Source organism: Scleropages formosus, chromosome 14 (assembly GCF_900964775.1).
Source record: "Scleropages formosus chromosome 14, fSclFor1.1, whole genome shotgun sequence".
NCBI lineage: Eukaryota > Metazoa > Chordata > Actinopteri > Osteoglossiformes > Osteoglossidae > Scleropages > Scleropages formosus.
In genome coordinates this window covers 13,886,712-13,912,115 of record NC_041819.1, presented here as the reverse complement: position 1 = coordinate 13,912,115, position 25,404 = coordinate 13,886,712, and the positions used below count along the sequence as shown (strand labels likewise).

At 40.4% G+C, this 25,404-nt stretch overlaps 1 protein-coding gene across 2 annotated transcripts in view; it reads right to left on the bottom strand.

Moving 5' to 3' along the window:
• The window catches only part of sgcd (sarcoglycan, delta (dystrophin-associated glycoprotein)), a 122,994-nt gene that overhangs the window by 35,690 nt on the left and 61,900 nt on the right, over window positions 1-25,404 (bottom strand). Inside the window, exons 1-2 of one of the 2 annotated variants that reach the window (XM_018728584.2) lie at window positions 14,983-15,227; window positions 8,367-8,552 (exon numbers count right to left, since the gene is read on the bottom strand). In XM_018728584.2, the coding sequence (XP_018584100.1) occupies window positions 8,367-8,552 (186 nt within the window). In that variant the 5' untranslated portion in view covers window positions 14,983-15,227. Of the gene's footprint in view, window positions 1-8,366; window positions 8,553-14,982; window positions 15,228-25,404 lie in introns of those variants that run through there. The other variant, XM_018728585.2, reaches the window with a different exon arrangement.

Below are 25,404 nucleotides of genomic sequence, written 5' to 3'. Positions count from 1 at the left end.
TGTGGGTAGAAGGGGTAGAACGAGATACTTTGGAAAACATTTCTGTGTTTGGTGGGGTTGGGGAGCCTATGTCCCCCTGTCTTCCTGTCCTTGCTCCCCATTTTAAGGCCATAAGAATATCTAATCCTGTATTAAAAATTAAGGCCTACTTGCTATCCCTTTATTATGTGATCATGCACTCTTAATATTCCCTTCACACAGAAACCATAATGATGAAAACGGAGAATAATGATATATTTATAACTGGAAATACACTGCATATTCTGCTCTACTCGAGTGCAGTGATGGGGGGTAACATGAATTCTTCATGCACACGATTCACAGGAATAACACTTATGGTATAGCTTAAAAACAAGCCGCACCTCAGAAGTTTAACCTGGCGGAATGTGTTATTTGAGTTATGCTGCGACTAACACTGATTAACATTTTAATATTTTCTCCACAGTTCAAGTGTGCGTAGACATGTGATCAACATTCATAGGAAAATAGTAAACTTCGCAAACTTTGAAACTGGTTTCATTGCTTTTATTGTTTTTAGAGTGACTTTAAGTTTTAAAATGTTATTTCCACATTTAACATGAAGACTATCTACACCCTATTAGCATGTAAACCCAGGTCCTAACCCTAACCCCAACCCAGATCCTACGCGTAACTCCAGCCCTAACCCTAAACCCAAACTATACACTAAACAGGGGAGCGATAGGAAAACTGTTTTGTGTTGCTGTAAAGTGTATTAATTAACTTGTGGTTACAATTAAAAGTATGGAAAACAGAAACCCCCCAGTGATTTTCCTTTTCATATCAACAGAAAAAAAAGTACTGGAATAAATTATCAAATGGTACTGTAACAAAAATAGATGACAGGACTTGCTTTGTTCCTGGCACACCTACTGTACATAGTCCCATTAATCATATTTTGCTTGGCAAATGTCATATATCAGATTGCGACTGCAGATCAGTCAGGAATGTCTCTTGAAGTTTCACATCGGAACAGAAACAAGTATCTAATTAGGTTGAAAATGAAGATTTCCTGGTCTGCAATGGCACTTCATAGAGGAATAAAGAGGGAGATCCCTTGTTTTTTTCCCCCCAGAAACAGTTATAAGGGTTTGATTCAACTGACCTACTACTGCCCAGGCCCAGCCATAGTTCACTTAACCCCTAAGACATTTAACACAGATCCAACAGTTAATCAGTGTAAGTGTTTGACTTCATAGAGCTAAACTAATGTGGTTCATTGCATAAGAGGAAGAAACCTCATATTTAAATTAAAACTTATTTTTTTGTTTAATCTGTCTGATTAAAACTTCTTTACCTCAAGTTAAAATTAGGACCATATCTACTTGACAACTACAAATATGACAAGCAACAATGATGCCAAAAAATTACACAGTCTGTAATTACCTTCACATGACAGCCCCTGTTAAGAAATCACAACAACAACCATTATTATTTTTATTATAGGACACAGATCTTACTGCTGTTACTATTAAAATCTGCATCTGTTGGAATGCCGTACTTGAATGGATGGATGGATGAATTTATCTGTCTCAGTGCACGTATGAACTTATTATGCGCGATTCAGCTCCTCCTCTGTGTTTTATTGTAGTGTCACGTACCTGGAACACTTTCTCAGGACTAATGCACGCTCGCATCCTTTCCTTCATTCGACCTTCAGTGGATTCAGAGCCAGAACACATACATTAGCGGGGCCAAGTCTCACGCACGAACTGTACATCATTTGATGTACTGCTCACAAACCTGCCCCCAAATTGGCTGGCTGCCCCCCTCCCTCACCCTTGCTGCAGAGTTCTGTAGATCCCTTTAAGAAGTACACAACTATATGTAGTAGTTAGTCACAGCTGAATGAGTGTGGCTCATTTGGGTCGCCTCGCCTCCACCCCACCCCACAGATTCGGTGACAGCCCACAAGCACCGGCTACATGCCACAACTTCATCTGCTCCTAAATGCTGCTGGTTTGCATTTTGCTTCAAGGGAATGTGCCGCTAAGCAGCTGCCATGTGGAGTTTGCACTAATATACAAATAAAGGTTTGAGAAAGTGCATTCATATGAGGGTAGACAGGCACTGCGGTGGTTTTTTTGTCAAATGCAATCATTGTCCGTAAGTGTGGGACAAAGGAAAGCATGCTATTCAGTTATTGCTATTCAAAAATTACAGTATGTTAAAGCCCCAATGTGTGCTCTCAGCAGGCTGCCCTTTAGAGTCCGTTCTGCATTGTGTTGTATGTGCAAAGTATGAGCACTGGAAGGCAAAGAAAAAGTGAGGTCTATAATTCATTTCTCTGAAAACGTAAGTGGAACCCCGCGCTCAAAAAAAGGAAAAAATTGGGCCCAATTTGAAATTGTGTTATATGTGCCAATTAAGAACTTTATAAAACTGTCAAAGCCATCTTTTTAGAGAGATAACTGTCAAAGCCATCTTTACAGAGAGATAACATTAAAGAACTTCTAGCAGAATTTGGAGACAGTTTTTAAAAGTTGCACAAGGTGGTGTTTATGCAGTTCTGGCATCTAAGGCTAGGTGAGCTTTGGCAGTCCCCATCCCAGTGGGAGCTTATAAGGCTCCTCAGCCATCACTCCCCTCCCTTTTCACCCTCAGGCAATTCGGTTATCGTACAGAGCTTTAGGATGTACCAGTGTGGCAGTGTTTATTTTATCAAGTGGACTTGCAAAAAGAAGCTGGGTGGTTCAAATCCCCAAAGAGAAGAATACTGTTGCACTACTGAGAAAGGCACTTTTTAGTTAACAACCCTTCAGAAATTCAACTTAAAAACTAGAATACAATCCAACTTTGTTTATATGGTTATTTATTTGTTTATCTAGCACTTTTCTCCAAAGTGACTCACAATGATTTACCTATATATATAGCTGGGTCATTTTTACAGCATAATTTCAGGGGAAGTACCTTAGTCAAAGATATTACAGCAAGAATTGGGTCCTATCCTTTGAGTACAACACGATGGCAGTAATTTCTTGACATAGCGCCTCTGCAATGAATATGGGGGCGAGATAACATATATTCAGGTTTTTTCTTATCTCTGTGTCTTTTTTATTCCATTTTCATTGTATCAATTCCGAGTAAGAACTTGCTCAAGGGTACTACAGCAGGAGACTGGAATCGAAGTGTGAGGTAGCAGCTCAAGCTACTATGCATAGAAGTATCTGCTAAACAGACAAAAAGTATAAACTTAAAAAAAAATGCATATGTACACACGAATATATACATCCTGTATATATGTGTGTGTTTCTGTACGTATATATATGTATCCATGACATATACTGTGTATATATATATATATATATATATATATATATATATATCATAACAAAAGGTGGATCATGCAGGTTGCACCATACCTCTTGCACCAGGCCTTTGGTTCCGTACAGCCATACAGCCACATTAATTAGAACAGATTATACATTTATTTTAATTTTCTACATTTACCTGAGCCTTTTACTTGTAACCATTCCGCACCAGTGCTGTGTAATGGCCACCATCTCCCTTACGCTATAAACGAGGCGCCCTTGTACAAACACTCAACCAAGAAATGCTGTTACTGGGAAAATGGGCTGTTTATTCCTGAAGTGGGTCAATTTAAAAGACATTTAAATTGCAACGGTCCGTTTTAGTGGTGACGTGACTGTTGTGCAGAGTACGGGGACAGTATATATGTATATATAAATGTTTAATGGTTTGGACGGTAAAGCAGAGTGGTTGAACGTATCACCATGAAGACACTTTTCCCTTTCCCCCATTTATGCAGCTGTTATATTCAGCAAAATGATCATTAAAATTAAATGAACATGGTTGTAAATAATGACGGCTGCCGCCCCCGAGTGAATTTAGATTACAGAATGTGCTGATTTATCTGAAGATGCATTTTTCATCTCATTTCTACATGATGCAAATTGATGGCACAGAACTGAAGTTGGGAGAGTTTAACGCGTTAATGATATGTAAACGCAGCTGATTGAAAAAGCGTTGAATCTGCGTGGCTTCCGCACCTTTTCATTAAGGCAGATTTTTAATTATGCCGTAATTCTCCTCTTGTTTAAACAACATTCAATTAGTGTGAAAGAGAAACTTTCTGGGACGCTCCTTGGAGTTGCCTCCCAAACTCATCTTCATTGCGGAAAACAAGCCCTTGACGCCGAGGTGATAATTGCACAGCACTTGAGAATGGTGCCATAAAGTGGGAGTAATTAACGCGCATGCGTGAACAGTGAAAGGGGAAAGGCTGCCGTGCCACGATTTCAGAGCAGAGCACCTTTCTGCCTGTGGTTCCAAGGGCGTGGTAGTGCTCTGGAAAATAACAGATATAAATAGTCTACCTTTCTGACACATTAAAAAGAGTCTCACGCTCAGGTTAATAGAATATGACACCATTTTCAGCCTAGTGGGAGACAAGAGGAGGCTCCTGGCCCCAGTCAGCAGCTATACGCAAACAAAACAGTGGGAAAAATGTGGCTTGTGCTACCAGATAAACTGCTATGCCGACAGAATGTACAATATTCCCCAAGTGGCATAGAGGTACAGCGGAAGTGTCCAACGTCAGTGAAGGAATTAAAGTGAAGATGCCATGGAATCAAAAAGCCTGGGCTGCTGAATCTGTCCCTGTAGATCACAGCTCGCGACCCCCCACACAGTGGCTGGCTTTGCAGTGCAGACGGCAGCTGCTTCACGCAGGGTCCTGACCCTCCTGTCTCCTCCCATTAGTGAACTGCGTTTTGGGATGGGTAGTGTTGGGGGGGCGGGTGCCACACTGGGTGGTCTGGCACTGAACCAACCTGCACCAGCGATCCTGATTTAGAACATCACCTGACTCCAGCGCCCTGAAATCCTGGACTAAAGTTAAAAAATAGCGCAGCACCAAGTGAAGAGCTGCCAGGAGGTGAGGTGAGAAGATGAGATGGTGGTCAAATAAGATTATTACAATTTGCCACTTGGCTCAAATCTTTACCCGAATCAACAATGCTTTAGCCATTTATTCATCAGGGTTTTCTTACTGGTGTAATTCAGGGTAAGTGACTTGGTCAAGGGCACTAGAGTTGCTGCAGGATTTAAACCTTCAACCTTCAGTAACAAAGCTTCAGCTGTAACTGCTGCACTGTTCTGTTTCTATAAACCACCTACAACATTTGAGATAAGGTGACATGTGAAGATCAATATGAAGTTCTGACCTGGTGTCTTACTCTGTACCTCACACTCTTGAATCACACAATCATGCAATTACAAGCAGTGATGTGCCTCACTTGTGCAACAGCATGACACTGTCTTACAGAATGTCAGTCAATAGTTTGAGTACTTGGGCCAAAAACATAGAAACTCTGCATTTAAGCAGTAAAAGCTGGTTTTATGGACCGATGAGTCAAAATGTGTTTTAAGATGAAGAGCTCATGAGTACACGAGCTGTTCCAGTGTGATTTCCACAATTCCAGAATGGTGGCAGCAGCATCATTGTATGGGGCTGCTTTGATGTTCACAGAGCTTGTGATCTTTACCATGGCCATGACAAGCTCAACTGACATGGCTATTGTAGTATACTTCAGAGATATGATGTTCTGTTGTTATGGCCTGTTGGGCATTTTTTTATTCTTTAGCAAGAGAATGACCAAAAGCACACCTCAGAGTTTAACCAGAGCTATGTAGCAAAGAAGGAAAGTTAAGTACAACTCAAACTAATGAGATGTATGTAAAACATTGTCATGCCTAAAGAAAAAAAATCCAAGAAATCTATTGAGAAATATACTGTAGATATTGTATGTATGTGTAACCCCAGATTGGTGCATCATTTTTTTCATACACCAAATGAGAGAGCTATTGTCTGCAAAAAAAGGCAAAACTCAACAGGACATTCCATTTTACTGCCTGTAAATTGCTTTCTTTCTTATGTTTCTGCTTCAAAATCAGTTAATCTATGGCAATAGGAAATCTATAGTAGGTCACTACTGTGCGCTATTTCTATTTGTGCCTCTATCTGTCAAAAAATTCTTCCAAATGCCACTGACTTTTAGTGCATCATAAAACATGGCAGGTATTTTGCACCACAGGCAGCAGAATGGGAAGATGACATGAATTAAGTCTCAGGAGTCTGCAGAGCCCTGTTGACACAAGACCCAGTGTTTTCCCTGCTGCTGGACCCGATCTGGTACAGTCAAAGCCCATATTCCTTAAGTAAATCTTCAATCATGTTAAGACAAAATATCTTCATAGGGCACCAAAGGCAACCTGAAGGGACTTGATATGAAACTATTTGCTTTCTGTGATTTAATTGTTACATCCATCGAGCTTTTGCACCGACACTTCAACGATGTTTGCCTCCCCGGAGCTCTAGTAATCACACTTCATGTTTCCTAGAAGTGCTCTCTCACAGCCTATTGTCCGTCCGCTGGAATTGTAACAAAAAAATGTATTGTATTTACGCATTATTGACCAGAAGCTCAAAGACGCTCGCTTGTGACATGTTCTGTGTGTAACAGCCCCACTAAGTCTGCTTTGACACCCATTATCTTAAAATAAAAACTGGGAGTTCTGAAGAAGAGGATGTTCAAAGGAGACGTGGAGGGGTGGAAGGATTTGTGCAGAATATAAATAAACAAACACATCCTACAAATGATGGTAATGAGCTTTTCTGCAGAAAATCCGCCAGTAGCAAATAAGGGCCCCGAATACCGTGTTTAGTCTGCTGCTCAGTGGTACTGAGAAAATTTAGGAATTTATTTTCTGCTTTGTATTTTGAATGGTTTAAAAGGATATCGATCCAGATGCTAAACTGTAGAATTTTTTTTTGTATCCACAGTTTATGTTAATTCAGATATTCCTTTTGACATCTCCGTTGAGTACTATTATTTCAGTGCTTAGCTGATGTTTGAATCAAAAGTAACAAACTATCTGACCCTTGTATAAAGCAGAGTAGTCTAACTGTATCAGATAAAGAAATGTTTCATGACCAAGAGTACGGCAAGACATGGGGGAGTGCTGGCTGAACCAGCAACGTTTCAGGTTACTTGTCCTCAGGCTTAATTACCATGCTACTTGTTATAATAAATGATGTATTATCTTAGACCTTGGAAGGTGAGCCACCCTGGCTGATGTATTTATTTTTATAATGCATTCTAGTACTGGGGAAAAATATTTGAACCTTTATTCTAAGCTGCATAAACACATCTGGAAGAAACTGTAACGCTGTCAGTATGCTTTCAGCAGCCACTGCTTCGTTTAGGTTCCAAGGTCAGTATTACCAAATAATCATAATAATTAAAAAAAAAACACTCAGTGTACCAATGAGAAAGTCAATTCATCCACCACACAAGTCACGCTTGTGCTGATATCTGCTTTGATTTTATCTAAAAAGAAATTATACTTTCTTAAGTGCACGAGCAAACAGGAGTCCGAGATTCAGTACAAACCACAGATCGAAAGGGAGGGAATGTGCAGAGAAGCCCTTTGATGGACCTTAAAGATAACCCTTCTATGTTTTTAAAATTGCTGCATGTCAGACCTCACTTTGGAATGTCAGATTCTTCTGTTCCTGGTTTATTCATGTGTAAATTGTGCATTCTGTCTCAGTGCAGGTACTGAAGACTATTAAGGATATCTTAGAGTACACCTTAAAGACCAGAGATTTAGAATGAGATAAAAATACCAGCTGTAGAAGGCATGCAACTAATGAATACTAGAGGTCGATCAGGTGTCAAATCTATAGCTGTTGCTTATATTCAAATAAACATATAACTAACAAGGAATTTATCAGGTAACCAGGAATTTATATCAGACAGTAAGATGAAAAACAATCCCTTGCAAAGGCAAGTGTAAAAAATAAAGCGTGTTTTGATAACATGTAATTATACAGCACGACGCACATTAGAACTTTAAAAAACATTTTTTTAAAGCTTCTTCTCTGCATTGTGACAGCTTTTTCTAGTAAAGCATAAATATTGGTACAGCAATTTATAGGTCCACTTGTAATGTTACTCATGAAATGTAAATAAGCATAAATAAAATGCTTAAGCGTGAAATGATAATGGTGTAAGGTATTCAGTGGAGGCTGTGCTGTATGAATGAGCAGTTTTTTAACTAATACACCCTGTGACTACACTATAAATACTACATAATTAAACCACCACCTAAGGCCTCAATTTATTCCAAGGTACAGGGCAAAATGCTTTCTGCGTGCATCACTGATGCAAAATTAAACTGCTGAAGTGCCACAGATACTGACACGCGGTCATAAAAACCCATTTGCGAGCTGAAGTAAAGAGCAAGTCCCTTTGCTGCAACACACGCATGGTCAAGGCTAACATACAAGCCCTCTCAGCACAGAAAAAAGAGAGAGTACTTACTATGGTGAAGTTCATGACCTTAAGGATCCAGATGGTTAAAGCGAGGTTGACCAGGATCAGAATCATGAGGAGGAGGACAAAAAAGTAAAGGCAGCGCTTCCGCCATCCGTAAATGCCCACTTTGTACACGTGCGGTTTCTCTGAGCTCTGCACATTGTTTCTATGAGTGCACTGTTCTTGGGTCATCTGGAAGAGATAGAGATTGGGGAGGGGGCGGTTAACATTTCAACAATGCTTGACAATACATGCAGAAGTACCACTCAGAATGTAATGTCGTGTACAGTACTGTAGGTCAATAAAATTGGGGGGAAAAATACTTTCAAAGTTTGGCTGCCTCTATTACTGGCTTTCTGCACCAGCAGTTCCCTGATTGCCTCCATTAATGATGATTCTAATTGTCCGCAGGGACAGAAGAAAAGACACTGTACACTTCAGGCAACGTAATAACGACCACATAACTCACTGCAAAAAAAAATGTGATTTAAAGGCTACAGGGGTTTGGATGGCTGGTTTTGTCTGCTCACTCAATAACAGATAAGATTCAGATCGCCGCACTTTGCATTCAGCATCTATGACAGTCTCTCTGACACACAGCAAAAACAAGGGAGATCAACAGCGCCATTTTGGAGGACGTTTTCCCTCTGACGTCTTACTCAAAGAGCCCGTATTGCCATCATACATCAGCCCTCCTTTTTTTGATAAAAGCAAGAGCTAAAAGAATGTCACAAGCAGTTTGCCGTGCGGGAAACTGTCTCGGGTCACCTTGGGGAAGGCATGCAAGCAACCAGGCAATGACATCGACACAAACAAATGACATTCATATCTCTAATGCTATTCATTTGTCTGCATAGGTCTCCCTATTACAGTATGCAAATGCAATTTATTTAGAAAAAGCAATTGTTTCACAGTAAGGTCAAGAAAAAAGCAAACAAAAAAGGTTCTGTGCTGAGTTATAGATCATTCCAATTGCTGACCATTCTAAGACCCATTGTTGGAATCATTACTAAAGAATGCTGGTTGACTAGTACAAAGATACAAAGAAGACTCTTTCTGACTCAACACTATGGTATGTGTCGTAGAAAAGCTAGGCCTTTCAGCGAAAAACTTTTAAAACCTTCCCAGGTGCACTGAGACAAACAGACTGGAAACTGACTTCCAAAATTGGCCACCGCTGTCTTGATTTAGGTTCGAGAAGCAATGACTGTGTTTAAGTGTGAGCAGATAGAGCCTTGTGATCGAGTGCCCATGCGGTTCCAGTGAAAGCAGGGCTTTCAAAAGGCGGGAGAGGGACGTGACATGCTAATTGGATGCTGAACATTAAATGTCTAATTGACATACTAATTGAAAGACTAGCCATATAATTTGATTAGTCACTGACTTGGAGAAAAATAGCAACCGTTATTTTAAAGGCATAAGATGTTTAAAAAAGACAAGGAGCGAACTTTGGCGGCACAACTAAAGTGATGTAATGTTATGATGCCATTAATGATGACTCCTTCACACTTCCACAAAGCCTTCGAACACTTCATAACCCTTTTTTTTCGTGGACACTGATTAAGTTTCTGCGTTCCCATGGCAACAGACATCTAGTAGATAGAGAATGCGATTATGACTGCGACTGCAAAGAACACTGTCGCTTTTCTGTAGAACTGAGGTTACCAGGTTTAATGAAAATTGAATGTAAATCGTTACCTAATAAATTACGAACAAGGAATGCTACCTTAATGCAATGTTATGAGAGATTACTTTATAAAGTTTGTACTTTTTATTGAATGAAGCAGGAAGAAATCTTTGAATATTAGAAAAAACTACACAGTCAACACAAATTGCAGGTGCTTTTTCAGTGAAGTAAATGTCAAGTTTAGTTTTCTATAAGCAGAAAATAAACTACTTGTAATAGCTGAACACCTGCAGACTTTTCCTTTTTTGTCCATCACATTTCGACTGAATTTGTACTGGCATTTTCTCGTCTCCTATAAATCCTACTCCAATGTGTGACAATAAAAGGAAATAAACACCAGTATTATCACTCCGTGGTGACTCTGTGGGCAGCCAGTAGTGTGACTGGCCAAAAATGCCCATTTGTATGATTATCATTTGATATGACCACCACCTGCTATGACCGATATCCTCAGCATCATCTCCAGTGACATTTATTTAAACTTTATTGTACAAGCACACTTGCGAGACCCTAACCATCATGTCAAAGAGTCAGTGGAAAGGAATGTCAAACAATAAGAAAAATTCATAACGGTTTGAAAATATGTGTCTCAAACCACTTTGGCTATGATTTTTTTTGCTTAAATGCAAATAAATAAAATATGATGTTGTACTTATAACACTTAATATGTTATAATTCGGATGTAATGAAACCCAAGTAGATCAGTGAATGTGAGTATTTGAAAGAAAGTAAAACTATAATAAAAAGACAAACTAATTCATTGTTTTTCTTGCAGGAGGCAGCAGTCAAATGATGAAACTAGACCAAGTCCCTCACAGCAAACACTTATACTTTCAAGTTTAAGACTGTGATTAATTATACATCATCTATCTCAATGTTCGAGTCTCAGTTCTGAAGAGAGCGGTCTAATGAATACCACGATGCCCTAGTCTTCTGAAACAATTAACAGATATCGTATTTTCATAGTGCAGGGAGAAAAATAAACACGGCAGCTGGTTTTGTTGCGTATGTGGGATCCTTGCTATGTAGGAACAAACAAATGGTAGATAAACAGATTTTTTCTTTTTTTTTTAAGTTATTTCATTAAAAAGGGGGTTTTAGGCAGACGCAGAAGTGGGCCTCATCAGACAGGTCCCAGCTCAGGGAGGGTCAGGGAGTCAAGCTTCTCGCTCGGCGTCTCATCCTCCTGGGAGGGTCTGCAGTCAGGGATGGATGTTTGTGGCCTCATGAGCAATTCTGACTCAGACTAAAACATTAATTACATTTACAATACCTCTTTGGTCTTTTGCACAGGCTATCTCAGCAATGCAATGTGTTTCTTAATTATAATCAAGGTGGCATATTTGATACAGGAACATGCAAATAGCCACATCAACCACGGATTATGTACAAGCAAAAAAAATTACTCTCCTACACAATTAATGTCTGTTTGTCACCCCTTGGAATTGAGAACATAAAAAGTGTATTTTCGAAACAACGTCCAGTAGCTACTTCATTGGTGTATCATTATTAATATTTTTCCATTTTTCTGACACTTCTCTCCAAAGCAACTTACAAATAGATAAAAGCTCCTTATAATTATGTACATGCTTACACAGCTGGGTAATTTTTACTGGAGCAATTCAGGGTAAGTACATTGATTAAAGATATTACATGAGGAGATAGGATTCAAACCTGGGCCCTTTGGTTGTGTGGCGACAGCTCGAACAATCACACTACTTGATGCCTCCACCAAAAACTGATGGGGAGCCTCTTACATGGCCCCCATGCCATCTCGTGAAGATCTTGTTTCTGTTGTCTGCAAATAATCCTGTATTCTTGCACCCAGTGCGGGATGCGACTTATGGTTTTTGTGAGAAATGTCTGCCCTAATTTAAGGAGCTACAGCCCTCACCACTGTATCTAATCTCTTTATGGGAAGCTGGTTGATAAAGCTGTTTTAGCATTTTTATGGCTTTGCCTTTCGTTGACTTTAACAATTTTATGGCTGCTCTGAATGTTGGCAGCAAAACAAGAACATTTCCAGAAAGCCAGTGTCCTTATGTCAGACATTTGGGTTTCCTCTGTGACCTTTGACCCCCTTGAGTGCTTCCTGTCAGATATAATATGTCTATAGACAGCGGGAATAAAACGTTTTTGAAACTGCAGGTATGACAGGTAGAATTATAATCTGAATTCCCTGAGCCAAGTACAGTATTGTGCATTTTTTCGGTTTACGTATTCTTTGAGCCAAAACTCAAACTGTAATGTCTGAGTTGAGAAAAGACTCGTCTAAGGAAACAATCATTAACATGGCATGATTATCTCAAGTTTTTAAGAAGATGTGGTGACTGTGATGACTCAGCTCTTCATCTGCTATTCTGTATCATTTTCATAAAGAAGAATTGGCAGGAAGTTAGGGTTAGCAGGTAATGTAAGGGTTTAAGAGGTTACCTTGGAATTAAGAGACCTGGGTTCAAATCCCACTTCCTTTTGTTGTACCCTTGATCAGCATTCTTGCTCTCAACTAATACACTAAAAATTACTCAGATGTATAAATGCATGAAAAAACTGTAAGTAGCTTAGTTTATAAATTTAATGTCGCAAGTCTGAAGAACACAAACAGCTAAATGGATAAATAAAAATTAAGGGAGAAACACAAAATTCAAACAAAATATAGAAATACAGCAATTTGCAATTAATCCTGACTTTTCGGAAATAATTTCAAGTGAATTAATTTCCTTTTTTACCATTTCAGAATGGAAGTATTTCAAATGGAAATGCAAAGATCCACCTTGAGTTTATCTTTTCAGTTGCTATGCTATGTTAATACCTCCACTCATACTTTGATGCCGGTCCCAGTGTGTGTCTCCGAGTGCCTCCAAACCCCTCGCAGCACGCGTCTGACTATGACAAACGGGTCCTCCCTTTCGGTCAGAGCTCCCTCGCCTGCGGCCACAGCGCTGTTAGTGCTGCTGATAATTGAATCTCCCACTATCACCGACTCCCATCACTCCTCTCTCTCCCCCCGCAATCTGTGTCCACAGCTTTGTTCCCGCAAGGGCGGCGATCGGTTAAAGCGGTCCAACATGTGACATTCTCCAGGCATATGGCTGCATCCTTAACTGCTCTGTTGACTGTAACTGAATTTCTACAATTACATTCTTCCTCTTATTTGCCCCATTTATATTGCTTGTTTTCATATCAAATGCTTGCAAGCAAAAATAATTCGATCTGGTCAACTTTTTGGTTTGCAAGGCCACGGACTGCTTCTTCTCAACTGTCTCTCCATGCGTTCTGAAGTTTCTCTTTGTCATAACTAGTGGGCTCAGTCTCAAGAACATCAAGAAACAGTCAAAGTAAGTATAAATATTGCTGTTAAGCGATGTATTAGCCATCACATACTGTGGAAAATTCCCTTAAAACATTTCTATAGGAAGCTTTGCTGTGTATTTTTTTAAGTGAAAGAGGATGTTCCCTTGTTCCTTGAAAGTGGGTAATAAACTGTAGGTTCCTGTTAAAATGTTTCAGTGGATACTCACATTCCCGATTCTAAATGATGTATTCCTGATCATTCTTATTCTGGACATTCTGTTTTCACTCCTTTCAACTGGATGGCTGTTTCAAAGGCAACGCAATCAAGGGTATGTATTTACATGTGAAAGACATACGTGATCAAATGATATATAAAGTTGAAAGATTAATTCATCTGGGGAAGCTCAGGGTGGGTGCAACATGTTTGACTACTTTTGAGAATCTTGTAGGTGTTGGGAGTCTTTTCTTCCACATTATATCGTCTCAAGTGTAGCACTGGATGTTGACCACATGTCTCATTTCTTAAGTGTCCAGAAGTGCTGTAGCATTTCCTGGAGTAAATAGAACATAATGAAGGTTTTGGTCTCTGACTTGCAATAGCAAATCTTTATCAATTTCCAACAGTACAAACTTTTGTTTGGACGGGGATGAGAAGCGCGGAACAATAGAAATTCTACACTGCTACGCTTCAGCTTGAACACTCACAAGAGTCCCGCAAGACTTCCAGGGAGCATTAGTTGATGTATTATTGACTGTAACATTCAGTTAAAACACTTAGGTCATGACTGACAGAATACTTTGTGTATCCTTGTGTGTGTGTTTACAGACGAGAAGTGGGGCTTCTGCTCCCCCAGCAAGGGTAGCAATTTATCAGCTATGTTTCCCCCTTTTTGGAGTCTAAATAAGCCCCTCCCTGGCCCGGGGTGGCTCCTCCCACTAAGACGAATGCTATTGCCGGAAACCGCTACGCCGTCGACAGGCAAACAAAAAGGTCTTCGCAAGCTCGCGCGCCCGTCTGCCCGCTGAAGGAAGTTTGGCAGCGGTGAGCCTCCCCACAGCACATCTCCAGCAGCAAGACGTTTCCATGCTGATCTCGCCATTACTTATTTATAGCAACATGCATCCCAGAAGAGCATAATAATTGAAACCAAATGTGAGGAGAAAGAGATATGGGGAAGCAGATAGCCCAGTCTGTGTGCTGAAAGCAAGGAGACAAGAATATCCTTGAATATCCTTCATCTGAGCAGCGAGAAACATGGCTTTAAACCCTCGGTGAAAGCTACTCAAAGCCATTCCTCAGACACTTCTGTGCCTTGGTGTCAGTGTCATGTTCGCAAATCAACTCTCGGTATGGGGAGGAACAGTGTGAAAGAAAGCTTTAACATAAGAAAAGGAACTTTTAAAGTTTGCTTTCCTCTGAACGAAGGACCCCGAGTGAAATGCTGCTTGTTTTAATCAGCGTTGCTTGTGACAAGCACCGGCCCTTTTTGGCACCAAAAGCAGCGCAATTCCAGAAAACGAAGGGGCGGAAAAGCACGGTCCTGTACGCCCTTCCCGTGCTGTTCCTTTCAAACGGGTAGAAAACCCACGTGTCTGCCCAACAGCACCCGCTTAAGCAAAGTCCGAAGCATTAAACCTTACCTTTCCAGGTCTCCTATGGTCCCGAAAGCTCGCACCCGGTCAGTCCGTGTCGGACGGATGAAAGGATATCAAACCTTTTCTGAAAAAGCTGCATGGGGCCCAATCCGGCGGACTCCAGGCAGCCTCTCGTCAGGTTTTCCAGCCGCAGACACCTCGCCAAGTCCCTGCCCAGGCCTAAGATATTTCCTGGACCCCTTTCAGGGCGCTTTATCCGGCAGATCCCAGCGAAGCTGCTCAGTGAATGAATTCTGCCACCACCCCGCTACTGAGTTACAGCCTTTGGTCAGCGGCCAAATTTAGACCAGAAACACATGTGGGAGTTTAAAGAGGCAGGGGTCTATAATTTCGTGACGACCACTTCTGTTTCACAAACCCCCTATGTTTCCCATAATACAAAGTCACAGCTGTTGAATTTCCCTTCCCCCATTCCCCTTCATATTGTCCGGGACCCTGACAATTTGAGAAGACAGGAAACGGCCGCGGTGCCTTCACTACGCAGCAGTGTTCTGTGACACATGGGCACGGAAGGGTCCTCACTGGGATGAATAATGACTTTCGTTGTCTAGCGGGATCCTGGTGGTTACGATCCTCAGTGCACGTGCCCCTGTAAATGCCATGGAAAGAAACAACTTCTTCTCTACCTCCTCCTTAGTAAGCTATAGCTTGGTTTCAATAACTAAGAATTATTTCCTGTCAGGCACTTTAACTGAAAATAAAGAAAACATGTAGGCTTCCTTTCAAAACTGACTGTTGTTCAGCTGCTGGTTTACTTTAACTGACCATTTGTTGGGATAAAAAATGCCATGAAATATTGGACAAGAAGGAAACCTCTACTGCTACAATGACTCTGCTTCCTTTGTGAGTTATAAACACAACATTTGGCGCAGAAAGACTGGGATAGTTGCAAGAGTGATGGGTTTAAGTGATATGTAACACCAGTCCAGTGAAGGTGTCTGCTTCTTAGAACTGAGCATCTTACTACTTTTTCACAAAAAAAGTTGAGGGAGACCCATTTTACAGAGCCAGACAATAGGATAATATATATCATACACTGTTATGTATGCCATATGTTATATAATGCATGGGCATATAATATTGAATTTTGTTTGTATATTTTATGGAGTATCATATGTTGTGGCTAAGACCTCAGTAAGGGGGTCACACCTTTAGTTACAGAGCACCTAAACTGTGGAATAGCGTACCAGTTACTGTCAGAAATGCCCCGTCTGTCTCAGTCTTCAAATTCAGACTAAAGACTTTGTTACAGACGCGCCCCATGCTGATGTTCCGAATGCTCCCTGCCATCTACATGCTGAAGATGATGACCAACCACCATGATGGACAAGACATAGCTTGCTGAACTGCCATTATTACCTGCAAACTGACTTAGAAGTCTTATTTAATCTAGAATGCCCAGGAGGGGTGGGCAATCACTGGCACCTGGACCCCCAGAGATATTTTTCTCCCTCGACTTTCACACACACACACACATTGTCTGAACCGTTGTCCCATTAGAGGCCTCAGGGAGCCGGAGCCTAACCCGGCAACACAGGCCGTAAGGCTGGAGGGAGAGGGGACACACCCAAGATGAGACACCAGTCTGTCGCAAGGCACCCCAAGCGGGACTCGAACCCCAGACCCACTGGAGAGCAGGACCCAGTCCAACCCCCCTCGACTTTCAGTTGGGAGTATTTTGTTCCTTTCCTCCATGGCCAGTAGGCATACTTATAGCTCTATAAAAGCATTGATAATGTATTACGCTAGTCAACTGTCTTGTTTGTTTCTTTGTCTGATGCATTTGTATCTTTGCCTTATGCCTGTGTTAAAGCGGTCTGTGTCACTGCATGAGAAGATCGCTCTATAAAAATAAACTGAATTGAATTGAATTGAACTGAATATGCAGAAGTGTCACATGTTAGCAGTGTTATGGGATGGGAAAGAGCTTATCTTATTTCGTTATCTTCCTCCCTTGTCTCATACAGATTTATATAATAAATAACTGGGCAATTTTGGTGGTATGCCTTTTGCACTTCTGTTGATTATAAAAAATAAAAAGACACACAGAAAAATGTATACTATGCATTAGAAGCAGTATATAAGCTCCCACACCCCAAAACTGTGTAAATATTCTCTCAGATTTTGAAGTTACACTTTAAATATGATATCTCAGATCAGGCAGCACCCGAAAGCTCATAAGACAGACAAACAAAAAGAGAAACAAACAAACAGGTTTAGTATCCTGATCAGCCAGAGCCGAGACATCTATGCTCAACTACACATGCTGGTGAGAAGCAGAGGCCCTGCAGGCAGACAATGACAGGCTCAATGCTGGCGCATCTCAGCAGGAGACCAGCTGAGCCCAGGAATGATAAGCAGTTTGGAAAGCCAGTTAGGATCCTGGACTGATAGCCACAAATCCAGGGCGACCAGTAGCAATGTTGCAGGGAACTCATATCAGCCAAATGCCGAAGGCGTTGACGGTCAGCAGCAGCAAGGACGCGGTATGACCCGAGAGAAAGCTGTAACTCATGGACAACCTTGCGCAGATACACACACTCCTACGAAAGCCACGACTATGCCAGTGCTGTGCTCTGTTTCTCAACCGCAAGCTCATATTGTGAAGACACATTTAAGAGGGATAAATATATAGTCGCAGAGGATGCCTTTATAATGCCAAGATAGCTGTAATTTTAGCAGTTATAGCTACCTTAACCACTGGGGTGAAACACTGGAATGTTCCCTATTATTACCCACAGTAGTTATCAATCCTTATGTTTTACTATGATGCTTAGCTGGTGGAAACAGAAAGTAAAGCTACAGTAATAATAATGTAATGTAATAAAGCTCAGGGAAGAACAACTCCAGCTTCTGCGGTCCAAAAGACAAACCCGTGCAAGTCCCTTCTCAGGGCTGAGCTGTGTAGTTGTTCAGAACAGGGGGACACGGTGTTGCTTTGAGTTGCATGGTAAAAGATGCCCATTTTGTACCACCTGCCTGAGTTGAGTGGTGCGAGAAAAGGGACTTAAGTGGATTTATTTTCCTCTTGGACACTGTCCTGTGCAGTGTTTGAATTAGACTATAGATGGGTAGCCTGTGGCACCTTCTCTCTTTAGGAAAGAAGGACAAGAGGAAGAAGGAGGAGGAGGAGGAAAAGATGATAAAGATGAAGAAGCAGTAAAAGAGAGGAGAGTAATGCAAGAAGATGGAGAAGATGAAGAACAAGCAGGGCGAGGAAAAAGAGGAGCAGAAGAAGAAGCCACTGATGATGATGAAGAAGGAAACATCCAATGTCCGTCCTTGTATAACACCTAGAGTGCTACCCTCCACTGAGCATAAATTCTTTACAGTGTATCTAGCTTCTTTTCCCAACTCATATGAACTAAGTGCACCAATTAGACCTACCTGGATGCTGGAAGTGCTTAGTAGGGGTTACTCATTCATCTTTATGTTTCATCTGACAGATGTCCAGAAATGGTTGTCTACTGTTGTTCTAGAGATAAATTTTTTAATTTTCTACAAATGAAAGTCAGCACTTTGCTTCCAACCTCATGCTGCTCTTTCACATGCGGTTTCTCAGGAGCTGGGAATTTTTGGCAATATTTGTGTTTGAGGTAATGGCAGAAGGTTGGAGTCAGGTAAACTGTATGCAGGGATTTGTATTAAAATGACAGTGCCCATTAGTCATTGCTGACATCAGAGCCCTGGAACAATAACCCGTTGAATGAAAAAAAAGAACATTTATTTCCCAGCCTGGTTACCATTTGTGTTCATGGCGTTGACGAGAGACACCAATAAAAAAAGGAAGTTCAGGTGCTATGACTGCTCACTACCATCTACGGTGGCCACAGTTAATCTTTAGATACGTTGGCAGAAACATTTCTGAACGTACGAACCTAATTCTTTCCTGGAAATCTGTTCAGTGGAAATTTGTTAATTAAAATATCAAATATAAATGAAATTTCACATGAGGAAATTTCTAAAAAATATTATTCTTATCTACCTTCCTTTCTGTAAGTGCTCCGAATGCTCCCTGCCAGCTACTGTGGCCATTATTGATCTGCTTCAGAAAAATTAGTATTTGTTGTTTTGTTGGCGCCTTTATTCAAAGCAAATTATAGTTAGTTATCCATATATGCATTCAGGGTATTTTTTAGTGTACCTTGATCAAGGGCATTACAGCAAGAGCGGGGATTATTCCTGAATATTATTCTTATCTTAACAGAGAGCAGTGATAAAAATTCCCAACAACTGTTCTTGAGAAATCATAGATACTGTAAGAGAATATGGTATTGTACATACATACCTTATGTGTCTGTGTAGTTATGTGTGTACTGTATGTATTCATGTATGTAGTTTATAAATGGTGAAGAGAAAGAAAGGAATATTAGGCATATTAAATATAAAAGATTACTATTTTGTCTTTAAATTGCCCTGAGCATAATAAATATTCAAGTTAACTAATTAGCTAGTTAAAGAAAAATGAGAGGAACTGATGACTGCACTAGTGAATGACTGACATTAGTTTGATTTTTAAATAAGTGAACAATCACACAGGACACAAACAAATTTCAGGGGAATATATAAAAATGGCATTTGTTCCTACAATGTTCAGTATGAGAGACATTTTAACACTAATTTAGAAAAGTTAGTGTTTGTGTGTGAAAATATTGATCAAAAATCCAATTTAACTATACATTCAAAGGGTTCACAAAAGAGAAAATTTGTAACTCCAACATTTGCATATCAAGACAACGTGTTACAAGATGTATTTTGTATTTACAAAATACAACATATTATGGGGACAGAAGCTGCTGAGTTGCTGTAAAGTCTGAACTTTTTGCATGTTTATACACTCAGTTATCTGCAGCTCTGTTGTGTTGAAATGCAACTTTCCTGCCACGTTCCGTAACATTTCAGGCACATGTGCAGGTTACGCCTATTTCCAATTTCCAGTGGCACCAAGAAGAAGAAGATACACCAATAAAAATCTTCATATCAGTTCTGTGGAAAAAGGAAAACTGAAATATTGACTTGCGAGGCATGAGGAGTATGCGATAAGCATGGAAACATTTAAGACAAATTAATCATTCAGTTTCATTTTTTAATTTTATTATTGCTCCCTTATTTCATCACTAAAACTATACTGGGATCCACATTGAAGCTCTGCAGCCAGTGATTTACCACCCTAATCAATGCATTTTCCCATGGGGCATCTTAAATGTGACGCATTTGGTTGCGGTGCCTTGCGTCGCAATTCCTCATGTCATTTTCAAGTCAATTAGACAACATTTCCGCTGCCGGCCCACTTTATAAACTATTCTTTCTTCCCTTCCGTAAAACAAGGCCTCCAAACGGCTTCTCCTCCCTCAACCACCGACTACAGCCTCACGGCTTGGAGGGAAACACCGCATACGCATGCGGTCCCATTACCGCCGTTTTGTCGCCGCAATCAAACTTTTACGCATTCTTCCACATGGATGACGACGTATCCTTAAAATTTAAATACAGTGCTGGGGGTGGAAGGCTTTCTCACACACAGGGGGCTCCAGGGAAGGGAGATATCGAGACAAGAATTGAATTAGACAAGTTACATGAAGAGTTGTTGGGGGGGGGGGGGGGGGGGGGGCGCCGCACTCTGCCAAGATAGCTTTCTTATTAACAGCAATGGAAACTGCTCCCTTTCATTATTCTGGCAGTGCCGAGAAAGTCCTTCTCTTTAAGGGTGTGTGGTCGCGTCAACGCACGTCTCTCGGAGTGCATTTGGCGGGGAGGGGGGGAGGAATATTAAAAAAACAGATCTGGAAATGGTTCTCAACGAATGAGGAAAATTAAAAGGCGTCGGAGGGGATGTGTGCCGTCATGTTGGAGCCCTCATATGATTTCCGGGATGCGTATTGCTCCCATTATGCCAGGCGCTTTCCGAGGGGAGGGGGGCATTTTTACTTAAGCAGAAAATGATGGAGATGACAGTTTGGGTACCATGAGACAAATAAATAAACAAGGCTACAATGAAAGGAAGTATTATGAGCAACGGCGCTCAGGGGGTGCCGCTCTCTTCCAAGAGCCACATTAATGCTGGCGCTTTTGTAACTGCAACGGCTCGGCGAGGCCGAAGGGGACGCATTTTGGTGTCTACGGCGGAGATGTGATCCAGGTGGGACGGCTTCCGGCACTGTGTGCACTGCATAGTTGAAAAGAAAGAAGAATCACTGATCTTTATGCTACCACTTTCTTTTCGTGCTCGTAAATGCAGGCATGTTAAAGAGGCTGCCGCAAATATCCTTCACACACACGTTATGTGTAAGCATGCATTACGCATGATTCATTTTGCCACATAAGCAGTTTTTTTCTGTTGCATTTTGCACACAGGAACAATGTGATGCAGCTTATTGATTTGCAAATAATCAGGAAAACTGCTTGGATTGAGGTTAATAAAATTGGGAGTTTTTTGCCTTTCCTCCCACTTTCAGTGTAAAGAGACAGCATGGATAATTGGACAGAGAGAAATGGACAGGTACACGGGTAAATAAAGGATGCAGAGAAAAGAAAACCGTACTGGCGCGGAAGACGTGCTCGCCCACTCATAGTCCGTCTTTTTCATGTTTGTGTAACTGAGTCAACACAACATCGCGGCACTCAGAAAAAACTAGTTGGATATTCAGAACCAAACTAAAACAGACACTGCTCACATTTACTGGAGATAGATTTAAGTAGGAGGTGAGTTTTAAAGCTGGGGCCTTTGAGTCCAAGGATGACAGCTCCAACCACTACGCCACCTTCTGCCCAAACAAAGGAGGTGAAAATAGAACACAGATTCCATAAAAGTGCTTTGCAGCTTGTACCTCTATATAATACTGACTCTACTTGTGCTTCATACGTAGATACTTCAAACTGCAGACTTTTTCTTCTTCCCGAAATGATAGAGCACAAAGAATGTGTTGAAAGATGTGAAGGGTGAGCACTGGGATTAGAATTTTTAATATACATTTCCCTTATTTTTTTCTACTGTCTACATTTCTACATTTTTCTAGTTGAAATCCGGAAAGCACACAGGGCACCATCAGCTGCGCAAGAAGAATTTTTCTGCCTCTTTTGTGCTGTCTTTATTTAATGTAACTCATTCTCACCAGTGGTGTAACAAGGGTGATGTGCCCCCACTACGCACTCACCTGCAGGAGTGGTGCCTTCATTGCAAGGACCAGATAATTAATTCATTATTAATTAATTATTCGTAATTAATGAACTTTGACTTAATCAGATTTCCAAGAAAGAATTAAATTCGTAAACCTAGGATGGTTTCTGCTAATGTGTTTAAAGCAGGTCAACTGGGGCCACCGTAGATTGCACTGAGGAGTCGTAGCATCTGAATTTTGCAGTTTTATTGCTGTCTCTCATCAACGCCATTGACAGAAATGGTAACCAGGCTGAGAAATAAAATGTTTTTTTTTTCTCATCGTAATTCGAACTAGTTATTGTACCAGGGCGCTGATGTCAGCAATGACTAATGGGCACTGTCATTTTAATATGAACCCCACAAAGAGTTCACCTGACGTTGACGTTCTGCTAGTGCCTGAAACACAAATATTATCAAAAATTCTCAGTTCCTGTGGAGGAACTCATGAAAGAGCAGTGTGAGGTATGTAACTGTAGAAGTTACAAATGGTAAAACTATCCTGATATATAACTTGATGAATAACTGTATACAAACCCAACACTCTAAGTCTCCTTGGACAAAGGTGTATTATAATAATAATAATAATAATAATAATAATAATAATAATAATAATAATAATAAGAACATTTCTCCCCAGTATTTGTTTAAAATGCAGTTGAATACTTTTATTAACATTTCTAGTAACCCCACTACCTGACCAGCTGTTCAGCCACAGATTCTTACCCCAAGGCAATGAAAGCTTCTGTGAGGCAGGTTGTCTTACATGTTCACTACAAAAAGAAAGTGGCACAAAGACTAATAGAATAATGCAGAATTATAGGATTTAGAAGGAGAAACAAGTGTTCCTTGAAGGGACCTGTCAGTGATGAACATCATGCTATGTAGGCTGATGGAGGGGGTGATCAAGAAAGCTCAGGAGCAAAATTAAGGTGAGAAAACAGAGAACAAAAAATAAAAAAATACCACAAATAGCTAAGAACAAAGTGAAATCATTTAGTGAAATCTCTGCAGAAGGTTAGAAGTTACTTTTAAACTTTATATTGAACCAGCTCTGTATTAGCCCTCGCAGAAGGATCAGAAGTTGACTTAGATTTTACTCAGTGAGACAGCTTTATTTGCAGTTTTGCAGCAAAGGAAGACTCAGGAAATACAAACACTTTTTTTTTCCTATAATAAGAAATAAAAATTGTGAGCTTATACTTTTGCCTCGCTGTTGGCAACAAGTGAATGTTGCAGTATTTGACACTTTGACATTTGAACAATTCACTTTTTAAATATGTTGTCAAGGTACTCCTTAATGTAGATTTAACAACCCTTTAGCAAACACAGGTCAATACAATAAAAGTTAATTTGTGGAATTCTGCTGAGACGTACAGTTATAATGGAGTTCAAGTTTTATTTACCCCTAAGGATAAACCTCTCATTAAAAATATATATAATCACAGTCTTACAAAAAAAGTAAATCACTTAACTAGAAGCATACTATAGTATGTGTTATTAAAAACCCTTTTGTTATTATTAGTATAATTTTCTCTTTTACAAGACTGCCTTTATAAATCAAAACTTGTTGTTTTAATAGTTTTGCATCACCATGTGACAATGAAGCTTCCCAGGTGAACCTTGATCCCAGACTTGATGTAATCTGATATACCAGGGATGCAGAAGCCCCTACTCACACATGCCATCACCATGCCCCACTCTGCTTTGTTCAATGCATGGTCCCATGATCTGATTGCTAGTTAGCACTGGTATTAACTGTTTGTGACTAACCGGGCATGCTGGGTTTGGGGAGTGACCAGGTGTGGGGCGGTACAGGGTGGACTTACAAAGTGTTTATAAAAAAAGCATTAAACAGTGAAACAAACATATAGCAAACTTCTGTCCTATTAGGCAATTTAAATATTATGTCCGCGTCTGACCCTCATCTCTCAATCAGACTGGGCCGATAATTGAGGAGGCGCTGCAGCATGCCACGCTGTTATTTACCTGACACCTATGTCCAAAATGACTTACAATGTCAGCTTTGTATCGTAAGTCTCTTACAATTATTTACCCATTTATATAGCAGGATGTTATATTGATGGTTATTGCCATTTCACTATACACAGGTGGACAGCGGAAACTAAATATGGTTCAGGTGTATAAATCAATGCCACACTACACAGTAAACAAAATTAAATAGATATAAATATAAATGCTGATGTGTATTACAAATACACAACACAAATACAGACTTAATAATTCATATAATTATATTAAGAAGACAAGGGAACACCACTCATCCAATGGTCTCTAAGGGACTGGTAATGAAAATGTTTGCTTTGTCTTAATGTGTAGCATGAGGTCCTCACTGTAAATTGTAGATATTGTTTCAATTAGATATCAAAAATAAATATACATGTAATTTGGTTTGAGTATAAAGGGTCAAATGTGAGCACAGCAGTAGTATAGTTCAGGGTTAGTACCTTGGTAAAGGGTAGTGCAGCAGGAGTGGGATCTGAACCAAGTCCTTCCAGACCACTAATGCTCCTAGTGGTTTCTGCATACAATATACAGATCAAATCTCCATCTCCAGCCAAATTTTCTTTATTTATAAATAGAAAGCTTTTCCACCAAAAAAATAAAAAAATACTTAAAGGTCAGTTGAAACAAAAAAGAAATTAAAATTCTGTTCAATGGAAAGGTGGCAGACTTTTAAATAAACGTTAAGTAAATTAATAAAGGTGGAAATGGGACTTCTGGGCGTAAGTGCTGACAATTTGTGGCCTAGTACCGGCACAGCCGCTGGGAAAGCACTGTTCCAGAAAACATGTTCGATGGGCTAGGACATATGGGTGTACACTGACCACAGCGCTGTGGGGCAGCTTCTTTCTGCACAAAAGCACAACTATTAGATGTGCCTTTCAACAGCCCGGCCAAGCGGGGGAGAGAGTGTGTAGGGGTATAAAACAACAACTACAGACTTCCTGATTTTAAGGAAAAACTAAAAATCCTGCCATGGTCAGAGTGACCTCTGGCCAGAAGCTGGCATAGCATAGCCTGCAGAGAGAAGTTTAATGGTATCCTGATACCTTCCAGTGAACAATCAGGGTCAAGTTGGCTGCTTTGCAAAGCTCACTTATTAAGTGCCAGTTTCTTCTGATGTGAGACTATGTGGTACTTCAGTGACTACACACAAACATGTGGTAAAAAAAGTGCACCAATGGGTAGAGACACACATTCCATAACAGTCATTATCCTTTATTTTC